Here is a 14,485-nt window from a genome sequence, read left to right on the forward strand (position 1 = left end):
TCTCAAATGAAGGTTCACCTCTCAACACTAATTCACAGTTGATACAGATACAAGCTACCAAAACAGTCTGATAAACATGCGATAAATTACATGACTTTACAAACCTTAGAATTATACTCCAGAGCTGCGCTCACTATTCTTCTGGTGCAGTCCCTGTGTACATTCATTACATTACTTATCCTGTCCTGATCCTGAGTTACATCCTGTATTATACTCCAGAGCTGCGCTCACTATTCTTCTGGTGCAGTCCCTGTGTACATTCATTACATTACTTATCCTGTACAGATCCTGAGTTACATCCTGTATTATACTCCAGAGCTGCACTCACTATTCTGCTGGTACAGTCACTGTGTACATACATTACATTACTTATCCTGTATTGATCCTGAGTTACATCCTGTATTATACTCCAGAGCTGCGCTCACTATTCTGCTGGTGCAGTCACTGTGTACATACATTACATTACTTATCCTATACTGATCCTGAGTTACATCCTGTATTATACTCCAGAGCTGTACTCACTATTCTGCTGGTACAGTCTCTGTGTACATACATTACATTACTTATCCTGTACTGATCCTGAGTTACATCCTGTATTATACTCCAGAGCTGTACTCACTATTCTGCTGGTACAGTTTCTGTGTACATACATTACATTACTTATCCTATACTGATCCTGAGTTACATCCTGTATTATACTCCAGAGCTGCGCTCACTATTCTGCTGGTACAGTCACTGTGCACATACATTATATTACTTATCCTGTACTGATCCTGAGTTACATCCTGTATTATACTCCAGAGCTGTACTCACTATTCTGCTGGTACAGTCTCTGTGTACATACATTACATTACTTATCCTATACTGATCCTGAGTTACATCCTGTATTATACTCCAGAGCTGTGCTCACTATTCTGCTGGTACAGTCACTGTGCACATACATTATATTACTTATCCTGTACTGATCCTGAGTTACATCCTGTATTATACTCCAGAGCTGCGCTCACTATTCTGCTGGTACAGTCACTGTGTACATACATTACATTACTTATCCTGTACTGATCCTGAATTACATCCTGTATTATACTCCAGAGCTGTACTCACTATTCTGCTGGTACAGTCACTGTGTACATACATTATATTACTTATCCTGTACTGATCCTGAGTTACATCCTGTATTATACTCCAGAGCTGCGCTCACTATTCTGCTGGTGCAGTCACTGTGCACATACATTACATTACTTATCCTGTACTGATCCTGAGTTACATCCTGTATTATACTCCAGAGCTGCGCTCACTATTCTGCTGGTGCAGTCACTGTGTACAAACATTACATTACTTATCCTGTACTGATCCTGAATTACATCCTGTATTATACTCCAGAGCTGCGCTCACTATTCTGCTGGTACAGTCTCTGTATATATATATTACATTATTTATCTTGTACTGATCCTGAGTTACATCCTGTATTATACTCCAGAGCTGCGCTCACTATTCTGCTGGTGCAGTCTCTGTGTACATACATTACATTACTTATCCTGTATTGATCCTGAGTTACATCCTGTATTATACTCCAGAGCTGCGCTCACTATTCTGCTGGTGCAGTCTCTGTGTACATACATTACATTACTTATCCTGTATTGATCCTGAGTTACATCCTGTATTATACTCCAGAGTTGCACTCACTATTCTGCTGGTGCAGTCACTATGTACATACATTACATTACTTATCCTGTACTGATCCTGAGTTACATCCTGTATTATACTCCAGAGCTGCACTCACTATTCTGCTGGTACAGTCACTGTGTACATACATTACATTACTTATCCTGTACTGATCCTGAGTTACATCCTGTGTTATACTCCAGAGCTGCACTCACTATTCTGCTAGTGGAGTCACTATGTACTGTACATATGTTACATTACTTATTGTATTCTGATCCAGCCTTTACTATACTCCATAGCTGTGCTCAGTATTCAGCTGGTGGAATCAGCAGGACCATTGCACTCTCACTGCCCCGTAGTCACAGAAGAGCTATCACAACCTCAGTAAGGAGTCACAGCAGGAGTTTCTCTTTAGGTAAGGGACTCTTTAAATATGGCCATACTTTGCAGAAGAAGGAAACAGTGTAAAGTTTGAGTACAGAGTCCTTGTCCAGATCCATATTTATCTTCATACGTAATCCCTCATTAGATGTGATTTATCTGGTCCTTTCTGACTGCCCATGAACATTTCAGGATGTGATTCATTCACCAAAATAGAATAGGCAGTGGGCGTTGTGTATTTCTATCTACTTTCCGCAGCTTGATACAACTCTGCATGATATATAGTCAAGCATCAAATGTGCCCCAAAAATGTAATGTGTCTACATTTACAAGGATTATGGACATGCGACTCATCTCTGTGGACTGTGATAGCAGAAAATCCTAATGTCATTCCAACATCTACGGTATATCATTGAGTAGAACCTTCCAGGTTACATCAGATCTAATGTAGAATTTAACCAGACATTGCCCTGTTGCACCCCCATGCCATTGATTTTACCTTTGCTGTTCCCATCTGGTCCTCGAAGGATTGTACATTCTTCAATGTTCCCAAAGGCTTCAAATAGTCGGCGGACGTCATCTTCTGACTGCTGTTTATTCAGCATACCCACAAAGAGTTTTCTGTCTTCTAGAACAAAATTAAGAGATGCTTACCATATTTTATAAGAAAATCATGTATTAACAAGTCATCGATGGGTAGGCAATGGATATGTAGATCAATAGATAGATAGATAGACAGATAGTTGGATGGATGGATAGATAGATAGATAGATAGATAGATAGATAGATAGATAGATAGATAGAGTAGATAGATAGATAGATAGATAGATAGATAGATAGATAGATACAGTGCCTACAAGTAGTATTCAACCCCCTGCAGATTTAGCAGGTTTGATAAGATGCAAATAAGTTAGAGCCTTCAAACTTCTAACAAGAGCAGGATTTATTAACAGATGCATAAATCTTACAAACCAAAAAGTTATGTTGCTCAGTTAAATTTTAATAAATTTTAAACATAAAAGTGTGGGTCAATTATTATTCAACCCCTAGGTTTAATATTTTGTGGAATAACCCTTGTTTGCAATTACAGCTAATAATCGTCTTTTATAAGACCTGATCAGGCCGGCACAGGTCTCTGGAGTTATCTTGGCCCACTCCTCCATGCAGATCTTCTCCAAGTTATCTAGGTTCTTTGGGTGTCTCATGTGGACTTTAATCTTGAGCTCCTTCCACAAGTTTTCAATTAGGTTAAGGTCAGGAGACTGACTAGGCCACTGCAACACCTTGATTTTTTCCCTCTTGAACCAGGCCTTGGTTTTCTTGGCTGTGTGCTTTGGGTCGTTGTCTTGTTGGAAGATGAAATGACGACCCATCTTAAGATCCTTGATGGAGGAGCGGAGGTTCTTGGCCAAAATCTCCAGGTAGGCCGTGCTATCCATCTTCCCATGGATGTGGACCAGATGGCCAGGCCCCTTGGCTGAGAAGCAGCCCCACAGCATGATGATGCCACCACCATGCTTGACTGTAGGGATGGTATTGTTGGGGGTCGTATGCAGTGCCATCCAGTCTCCAAACGTCACGTGTGTGGTTGGCACCAAAGATCTCGATCTTGGTCTCATCAGACCAGAGAACCTTGAACCAGTCTGTCTCAGAGTCCTCCAAGTGATCATGAGCAAACTGTAGATGAGTCTTGACATGACGCTTTGAAAGTAAAGGTACCTTATGGGCTCGTCTGGAACGGAGACCATTGAGGTGGAGTACGTTACTTATGGTATTGACTGAAACCAATGTCCCCACTGCCATGAGATCTTCCCGGAGCTCCTTCCTTGTTGTCCTTGGGTTAGCCTTGACTCTTCAGACAAGCCTGTCCTCGGCACGGGAGGAAACTTTCAAAGGCTGTCCAGGCCGTGGAAGGCTAACAGTAGTTCCATAAGCCTTCCACTTCCGGATGATGCTCCCAACAGTTGAGACAGGTAGGCCTAAGTCCTTGGAAAGGGTTTTGTACCCCTTGCCAGCCTTGTGACCCTCCACGATCTTGTCTCTGATGGCCTTGGAATGCTCCTTTGTCTTTCCCATGTTGACCATGTATGAGTGCTGTTCACAAGTTTGGGGAGGGTCTTAAATAGTCAGAAAAGGCTGGAAAAAGAGATAATTAATCCAAACATGTGAAGCTCATTGTTCTTTGTGCCTGAACTACTTCTTAATACTTTATGGGAACCAAACAGAATTCTGTTGGTTTGAGGGGTTGAATAATAAATGACCCTCTGAATAAACTTTTTACAATTTAAAAAAAAATTAAACAAAGAAATAACATTCTTTTTTGCTGCAGTGCATTTCACACTTCCAGGCTGATCTACAGTCCAAATGTCACAATGCCAAGTTAACTCAGAATGTGTAAACCTGCTAAATCTGCAGGGGGTTGAATACTACTTTTAGGCACTGTAGATATGAGATAGAGAGATAGATAGATAGATAGATAGATAGATAGATAGATAGATAGAGAGATAATGGATGCATAGATAGAAAAGGGATGTATAGATAATAAATAGATATACAATGCTTGAATATATAAAAAGAAAACACAAAGGTACTAGAGATAGATAGCTAGGTAGATAGATAGATAGATAGATAGATAGATAGATAGATAGATAGATAGATCGATAGATATGAGATAGGTAGATAGATAGATAGATAGATAGATAGATAGATAGATAATATTTTTGACATCACATATTGTGAATATAAGTCATGTAGTGCACTGCTGATCGTATACTTTCATATATTGCATAGTAAGACCCTGGTAACTTTGGGAGTGGGATCCAAGTCTACTCATGGATCCTGGGACTCACTGATAGCTTCAAACGCTATTCTGCCAGTGTATGGAGTTGGAAGCAGATGGCTTCATGCATTGTGCAGTGGCCGGGTTGCACTATGGCAGGCCCGGTCACTTCATAGTGTATGGCGCCATCTGCTTCTGCCTCTGTACACTGCTCTGACAACAGCTGATTGGTATTGGCCCAGATGTCGGCTCAGACACTGATGTTATATGTAGTTATTTCTCTTACGTGTATAGCACCAACGTATACCACAGTGCTTTACAGACATTGTCAATCTAAATTTTCTATCGGTATACTTTTGGATTACGGGAGGAAACCGGAGTACCCGGAGGAAATCCACTTAGGATTTGTCATGAATTTACAATCTTAGATAAGCCCCTGCTGCTCGCCGTGGCAAATGAAACTTTGGGTAGTGGAGTTTTACTATATAACATAGAAGCTTCTCAACCTATAGAAGATCTGTTTTCTGTCAGGCCAATGCTGAAGGGTTGTCACAAGGCCAAGGAAGACCTGCCAGAGGTGCAGACCAGGGGGGACGCTGAGGTGGTCCCTCTCCTCTATACAGCCCTATGATGACAAACATGTTAAGAACATATGATTAAGCCTTTGGGGTGCAGCTAGGAAAACCCCAAATGAAGCTTCTAGCAGGAGACGTGAATGACAGTCCTCTGCATGGCGCAGGCAGTGTACTGAAGATGGGGAGATAATGAACTCATTTGTAATTAGCTACAACAAATCATTAATTGCTTCCTCTCCGAGCAGGCGGCGCTCATGTATTGGAGGCATGGAAATGACAGGATGACAGAAGTTTCATTCAGGTGATAAATTCCCCCTGATTTGTACTGTAGCGTTCATAAAATGGAATCACTCATTTATACATGTAAACCGATGTGTGTGATCAGTCCCCAGGCTGAAGCGCTTCCAGCCGCACTGACTGCGGGCCTGTCTCACTAATCTCCAGAGCAGCGCTCTCATAAAATACAGCAGCTTCCTGGTAGACATCATTGCATCCCCTTGTGATGTCAGAGAATTCCCCAATCTCACAGTACACCAGACTGTGACTGTTTCTAGGGTTGAGCGATTGGGATCGGGAAAGATCGGATCCTGATCGGCGATCGAACAAATTTCATGATCGCGATCGGCTGGGAAATGATTGAAAGTCAGATTTTGAAATCTCAAGATCGGCTCAACCCCACTGTATATATAATATACAATATCCAGAAGCAACTTATAGTTTAGTGGAAGAGTCCTTAATCGTCTGGGGTACTTGGGCAAACGCTTTGGTCGTTGGCACAAATTGGTCACTTAAGAGGCCTGCATTGCCTTGATAATGCTCACATTCAACCCATGGCCAGAAAGCTTTGAAGGGTCTTCTGTATCGCTGAGGAGGATTATTACAATTCTGCCTGCATTGCCTTGATAATATCAATGTTAATCTCATACATGCTATAGAGTGCCCGTCCATAGTAACACACTTATAATGACAGCACAACAGTTACTGAAAATCTGCTGCTCCGAAAGTCGAGATGAATATTCTCTTAATGAAAATAAGCTGTTTATACCCGCGCTCTTTGCTGCCACATTTCCCATACACCCATGAGAAGCAAGAGGATTATGTTCTATTACATTTAAGGAAAATTGCCATGCACCTTGTATCTATTCACTCCGAGCTCTGAGTGTAAACAAGAACTCAGTCTGCCGTATTTTTAAGCATTAAATTGCTCGTACGTATCCTATGGGGAGAAGTGTAGGCTTAACATGTGCCCTTGAAGAAAGTTGACGTAAAGCCATTAAAGGGGAGAAGCTGTGGAGTCCATTGTGTCACCTTGGCAACTCTTTCCAGGACTTCGTTCAATGTTAACTTTTTGGCCTTTGCTTTTGAGGCCACCAAATTATCACCCTGAGCCAAAAACACGTTGCTTAGACCTTTTCTAGATGGCAATTCAGATACGTTTTTTCAACCTTTCCTTTTCATGTAAAGATAATCTTGTCGGGAGAATTGAAAGAGAACAAACAATATACCTCTCATTGTGTGGTGGATTGGCCAACATATCATTAACCAGCATCCGCCACCAAGCACAATCGTAGAAGAACTCAAATAGAAGCTTATAATTGCCGCCATGCCGCCAAGCCATGGCCACAATAGAAGGAATTTTCTTTGGCATGTGCCCTCGATGACTTTTCACATCAAATTAAAGTTGGCTTTTCAAGACTTCAGAAAGGGTAATTGAAACACTTCTTCACAATTGCTCCAACTTAAGTTCTATCTCCCTCATCTCGCTCTGTATCATTCGCGCTCGTAGCCTAGACAAGCGCCATGGCCAGACCTCACTTAATATTAAAGTCCGTGATTAAATAGGATTCGCCAAAAAGAGACAAAGAGCTGAAGACCTGCCAATTGTTAATCCCTTGTTCACTGCGCTTAAAAATTCAATTTCTGTCTTTCGAGAGGGAAGAAAAGAAGAAGGAATTTACTAGGGGTGTCTCACTTCGACGGGCACTTCAAGTCTAAAGCCTCCCATTAATATGTATGCACATGACACACTTCTGCTCTCTCTGATTGTATCTCCTTTTTGTCCCTGATTTTAATCAAACTCAACCTGGACAAAAGCAAAGAGCGAAGAAGAAGAATAACCAGAAGCAGCAAATTGTAGAACCTTGCGGAATATTCCCCCTTAAACCCAGCGAATCTCCCATCTGTATATATTCTTCCTTTGTGGACAGACATCAATGAGGACCCAGAAGAAGGTCCATTGTATGCGGGTCCACCATTCAGAACACACACCTGGGCCCTTTGTATGACCGGAGTTCTCCTTCGTCAGTCTGTAAGCTCTTGAGGCCCCGGCTTTTGATCGACGTAGAATACATTTTAGGTATTGGATTCCCTGATACACGACGCTGCCAAATCAATCCTCTTAATAATAAAGGTTCATGTCAAAAACAACATTATTTAGATTTTTTGATTGAAACTAGAGATGAGCGAACACTAAAATGTCCGAGGTTCGAAATCCGATTCGAACAGCCGCACACTGTTCGACTGTTCGAACGGATTTCAAACCCCATTATAGTCTATGGGGGGAAATGCTCGTTTCAGGGGTACACAAAATTCGATAAAATTATACTTACCAAGTCCACGAGTAACGGTCGGGCTGGATTCTCCGAGAAGTCTTCTCCGCGTCCCTGCATCTTCTTCCGGCTGGAATTCACTCTGCCTAGGCATCGGGGCCTCGGCAGAGCTGACTGCGCATGTGTGGTCATGCGCAGTCGGCTCTGCCCGGCCCAACGCCTGAGCACAGCCGACTGCGCATGCGAGGGCATGCCTGCGCATGCGCAGTCGGCTCTGCCTAGGCCGGATGCCTAGGCAGAGTGAATTCCAGCCGGAAGACGCCGCGGGGACGCTGCATGGAGACTTCTAAAGGTAAGAGAAGAACCAGCATTGATTGGCAGAATGTATAGCATTCTGCCAATCAACGCTGGTTCTGCATCGAACCTTAAACTTCGAACAGCTAGTAGTGTTCGATCGAGTACGAGTATTTCGAATACCGTAGTATTCAATCGAACACCTACTCGATCGAACACTACTCGCTCATCTCTAATTGAAACCTTTTACTTCGGAAATGGAACAAGACTAGGGCAAAAAATAATCTCAAGGGCCTACAGTCATTATTTTTGGTGAAGCTATTCTTGCTGTTTTAGGGGGAACATGTTGGTTGTATCTTCCTTTTGTTGAAACCTAAAGAGGCGGTCCTATAATGAGAGACGTGGCAAACATGATCAGGTCCATGGTGAGGGTGGTGAGGACCAAAAACAAGGGAAGACCACATTTTAACATCTTTTTTGGGTCCATGTAAATCCATGATAAAAGTAGGTGATAAGTGGATGTTTGGGACAATTGGGACCTCTGCCAATTGTATAGCTGGTGGTGGGGTGTGTGTACTGCCATTCAACTGTATGCAACTGGGGGGGGGGGGGGGGGGTACAGTCTTTGGCTATCCCCACAGTTCTATAGGGTTTTAGGACCCCAATCTCGTTTCCCTCCCTGATCAGACTGTTATCTCCCATCCTATGGATAGATAATAAGTTACAATCCTAATTCGTTAATGAATATACTATATCCTGAGGAGCGTATGCACACATTCTGTTAGCCATTTAGTCGGGGTATGTTGATTTCTTTTGCTTTTCAGGAGGAGATGTGGATCTTTACAAGCCAGCATTGTGCTGACTGAGGGCATAGAGACAGCTGGAAGCAGACATTCCTCCTCGTCTAATGGTAATTCACACATTGTCAACGTCGCGGATAAAGGAAGACTTTGCCATTGAATTATATTTTCTTGGAGATTGTAATGTAACATTACATTGAGGAAGATTCACTAGACACCAATGTGCTTCATATTCCCTCTCCCGTATTCAGTAAGCGCGTTGATGATAATTTCCGGGATGGAATTGGTTCAACCAATTAAAACTCTGTAGAAAATGTTAAGTCTTGGTCTTATCCAACTCAAGTAATATATTAGGATAACAGAGATCCATTGCACCGGTGGCGTAACTAAAGTCTTGTGGGCCCTGGTGCTATCTTTTGTCTGGGGCCCCCTTCCTCATTCTTGATAGTGATGGTTATGGGTGGTAAGGAGTTTAATCCCCCTTAGTGTGGTTAGGGGAATCTGTGGGTCTCCTTGGCTTATGGGTCAGATGGAAGCTGCAATCTCAATACTGATACCAGTGCTTATGGGCACCCAAAGGCTCCTGGGCCCCAGTGCGACTGCACCCCCTCAAGTTACGCCCCTGCATCCTACCAAGCAATGGTAGAGTATATGCCTACTCATAAAAAGCCACTGAACCCTTCAGAAGACCATCACGTCTAAACTGAGAACGCCTCCTTACTCCAAAACCTTCTCCTTCCATTGGTGACCCCTCTCAAACACCTTAACCCGTGCGCCATAGCGGCTCCGAAGTCAGCAATACACGGAGATGTCATCTTCTTGAAATTCGAGCTCCATTACCATATCAGAGTCCATATTGCACCCTGGTGGACCAGTCCAACTCAATGAATGAACCCAAATCTTCTCGATATTCCATAGCTTTTCCAGTCATCGTATAAAGTTTATGCATAAGTACTAGTCAAGAACAAAATGTACTTGAGGTCGACAATAGGTCACAAGATGATGCACATTTACATTCTCCCATCTTCGCGAAAATTTGCAAGTGATTGGTTTCTATGGTTACATGATATTAATACACAAGCCTCTAATGTAGAGTTCACGCCGTTAATGTATTTGTATCTCTCAGATGAACAGATTATTGCATGGTGATTTCTCAAGTATTATAGCAAGGATAGGACACCTCAGAGCTTCGGATGAGATGCTTCATTAACAGCTTTGGAGTTCCTAAAGTTACTCGGTTATACTTTGTAAGACTCCTGGTACTTCACAGCACCCTGGGAGCGGATGGAAATGAGGCATGCATACCCTTCCTGACACGTCTTATTGCTTCTGAATGGCACTTTCCACTGATGAGCTCTGAGCTCTGTCCCTCATCTCTGTCCATTTTGCAACCTGTAGTCCTCGAGCAAAGAGGCACAAATGTGACTTCTGATGGGCTGGAACCATGCACACAAAATAACAGCAATACATTATGTGGAAGTGAACCGATCCCAGGGCTCTATCTAACAGAACTGCAGTCTGTGGGATCGGACGACCTTCAATTTCCACCAAGTGGAATAAGAGGCAAACTTAGTGGATGTGTCAATGCAGTCAAATACATGAAATCTTATGTTTTAACCCCTGGGACTTCACAAAGTCTCCTAAAATAACCCTGGTCCAGGAATCTGTGACATCACCAATTCTCCCAAGATACAGTAACCTTTATCTATCACTCTGTGACATCACGTTTCTTTATGTAACCCTGTCTATTACTGTGTGACATCATGTCTCTCTAGACGATTCCGTTTCATCACCATGTGACATCACAAGTGTTTCCAGATAACCCTGATACATAGGTCTGTGACATCACACATTCTCCCAAGATACAGTAACCTTTATCTATCACTGTGTGACATCACAGCGTCTCTTTATGTAACCCTGTCCATTACTTTGTGACATCATGTCTCTCTAGATGATTCTGTTTCATCACCATGTCACATCACAAGTGATTCCAGATAACCCTGATATATAGGTCTGTGACATCACAAGCCATCCTGGATAACTCTGCTTTGTTACTCTGTGAAATCACAAGACCTTGACAGTTAACCCCGCTCAATCACTCTGTGACATCACAGGCACTTTACAGATACTCTGTGACATCACTATCCCTTCCTAGATAATTCATGACCACACTAGCCCTTCTCAGATAATGGCTCCATTAATCTGTGACATCACAAGCCTTCCCAGAAAACTTCTTTATTACTCTATGACATCACAATACCTTAGAAAACTCCCCTTCGTTACTCATTTCTAGATACTTACATTTCATTACTATATGACATCACAAACTTTTGCAAGATAACTGTGATACATTACTATATGACATCACAATGCCTCCTAGAGAACCCTGTTCCATCTCTCTGTGACATTACAAACTCTCCGTAGATAACCCTGCTCCATCACTCTGTGACATCATAAACCTTCCCAAATGACCTTACACCTCTGTGTTATCAAACCCCATTATTCAGTGACATGGCAAGCCCTCCGCAGACCACCCAGCTCCATCCCTCCCTGACCATGTGCTCTATGATGTCATTGGCCCTCCTCAGTAACCCCAGCCTTGACTGCCTCTTCTGCCTCTTGTTCTCTTTCTTGGATCCCATTTATCCTCTGCTAAAACCCCAGAAATGAGGTGATAATTTATGATAGGCTGTAAATTGAGATGCTTTACATGTATCCAACAGTATTATAGCCAGTATGGCCACTAGGTGGCATCACATGTGAAAACTGCAATATTGTAATGTGTATCTTATCTCACATAAACAACTATATAGAAATAAACACACAAAGAAATGGATTGTCTATGGTTTGCAGATGTGACCAGTTTATCTAGTAATATACTGCATACACTGTGCCTGCATACACTGACAGTCTTCATAAGAAGTGCATGCATATACCCCAGGCTTCACAAAATATGCATGCATATACTACATATTCACCAAGTGTGCTTGTATGCACCTCAGTTGTCACAAAAAGTGTATGCATACACCTCGTTTTTTTCAAACTGTGCATGCATACACCCCAGTCTTTACAAGAAGTGTATGCACACACCTCAGTCTTTAAAAAATGTGCATGCATATACCTCAGTTTTCACAAAATGTGCATGCATACACCCTAGTCTTCACAAGAAGTGCATGCATACACCCCAGTCTTTACAAGAAGTACATGCATACAGCCCAGTTTTCACAAGAAGTGCATGCATACACCCCAGTCTGCAGAAAATGTTCATGCATACACTTTATATTCACCATATGTGCATGCATACACCCGAGTCTTCACAAGAAGTGCATGCATATACCACCGTCTTCACATAATGTGCATGCATATACCCCCGTCTTCACATAATGTGCATGCATATACCCCAGTCTTTCCAAGAAGTGCATGCATGCACCCCAGTCTTCACATATTGTGTATGCATACACCCCAGTCTTCATAAGAAGTGCATGCATACACCCCAGTCTTCATAAGAAGTACATGCATGCACCCACCCCAGTCTTCACATAATGTGCATGCATACACCCCAGTCTTCATAAGAAGTGCATGTATGCATCCCAATCTTCACAAGAAGTGCATGCATATACCCCAGTCTTCAGAAAATGCATACGCTTATACACCATGCGTTATGTGCAGCTTTGCCAGGGACTGACAGAGTTAACGTGCAGCTTGCCAGCCGTATTTTACTAAAGTGGACCGAGGTGACCATGCAGACCAGCCTTCCCTTTCAGCCTGTAAATAAAGCTCTACATCTTCCTTCTTTGTTGTTTCGCAGTCACAGAAGTAAATTGCGTTGACCGGCTCTCTCCTGACCACCCCTCCCCCTTGCCACTACCCCTTAAAATTGATCGAGAGTTAGGTGAGCAGGTGAAATGATTAAATGGGGAAAAATAAAGGGTTCACGACGGAAAACATAATTATGACTCCTCCCTCGGCTTTCTGTGTCTGGCTTTTGTGTTACGAGGATCCTTGTAGAATTTCTCTATCACCCCGCAGGAAAGGCTTTAATAACTGAAAGTACAGAGTGTCAAAAGGAATTTTTCAGTCTTTGACAGCTCATAAATTACAGTTCATTGGCTTCTTCTGGGGCTCTGATTTAAATTAATAGGCAGTCAAATCTATATTTTCTCTGCTTTGTCCCTTGACGCTATGGCGCAAGGCTTAAGGGCTAACCGAGCAGAGGAGGATCATGTATTATCCTTGGTGCTAGTAATCATCTATTTGTATTGAGCCGGCCGGGCAGAGGCCCACACATCAAGTCATTTCACAGAGTCTTTGGGCTATGAGGCTCTATCTATTAAATCTGTCAAAGAAATCCCCTCTAACGTAAAGCGAGTTGGGTTCTAGATCAACAGGGTCACCCACCAGGTCATAAATATCGCAGGAGACACGAGGAACGTGTTATAGACTTTAATGCTCTACCTTATGTCTTGGTGTCATCCTTTAATGCCCACTCAATTAATAAGGATCAACTGAGGTCATTGAAAAAGACATCTGTGCCTCTAAACTTTGAAAGATCAAGAAGATGAAGAACAAGATGGATGAGAAGAAATGTTTGGAATTATGGGATAGTATGAAGATCAAATCAGAGACTTCCTGGAGGGACACCCATGGTCACCCAAACTCATTGGCAAATACATTAGGAAATGTTGATGGGTCATGAGGATGAAGAACAAGATGGATGAGGACAATGATAGGTTTCATGAATAGTATGAAGATCCTAATATAGACTTGGACATACTGGAGGGACATCAATGATCAACCAAGCCCAATGACAAAGACATCCGTGACTGGAAATGTTGAAGGGTCATGAGGATGAAGAACAAGATGGATGAGAACAATGACAGGTGTCATGAATACTATGAAGATCCAAACAGAGACATGGACATCTTGGAGAGACACCAATGGTCAACCAAGCCAAATGGCAAATACATTTGGAAACGTTGACCGGTCATGAGGATGAAGAACAAGATGGATGAGGACAATGATAGATATCATTAATAGTATGAAGATCCTAATATAGACCGGGACATCCTGGAAAGATACCAATGATCAACCAAGCCCAATGACAGAGACATCTGTGACTGGAAACATTGAAGGTTATGAGGATGAAGAACAAGATGGATGAGAACAATGACAGGTGCCATGAATAGTATGAAGATCCAAACAGAAACATGGACATCCTGGATGGTCTCCCAAGCTCAATGGCAAATACATTTGGAAACGTTGACGGGTCATAAGGATGAAGATCAAGATGGATGAGGACAGTAATAGATATCATGAATAGTATGAAGATTCTAATATAGACAGGGACATCCTGGAAGGACACCAATGGTCAACCAAGGTCAATGACAAAGACACCTGTGACTGGAAACGTTTAAGGGTCATGAGGATGAAGAACAAGATGGA

The 14,485-nt window shown here is 42.4% G+C and overlaps 1 protein-coding gene across 15 annotated transcripts in view; it reads right to left on the reverse strand.

Annotated features, from left to right (window-relative positions):
• Window positions 1–14,485, reverse strand: part of CELF4 (CUGBP Elav-like family member 4) — a 908,448-nt gene that overhangs the window by 121,731 nt on the left and 772,232 nt on the right. For 8 of the 15 annotated variants that reach the window (XR_012715420.1, XM_075269746.1, XM_075269739.1 and 5 more), the window contains exon 4: window positions 2,546–2,674. Coding sequence is in view for 14 of the 15 variants with exons in the window: in XM_075269746.1 (XP_075125847.1) it covers window positions 2,546–2,674 (129 nt within the window). In the remaining variant the exon portion in view is untranslated. The remainder of the gene's footprint in view (window positions 1–2,545; window positions 2,675–14,485) is intronic. The other 7 variants (XM_075269750.1, XM_075269742.1, XM_075269747.1 and 4 more) reach the window with 1 other exon arrangement.

Source organism: Leptodactylus fuscus, chromosome 1 (genome assembly GCF_031893055.1).
Source record: "Leptodactylus fuscus isolate aLepFus1 chromosome 1, aLepFus1.hap2, whole genome shotgun sequence".
NCBI classification, from domain to species: domain Eukaryota; kingdom Metazoa; phylum Chordata; class Amphibia; order Anura; family Leptodactylidae; genus Leptodactylus; species Leptodactylus fuscus.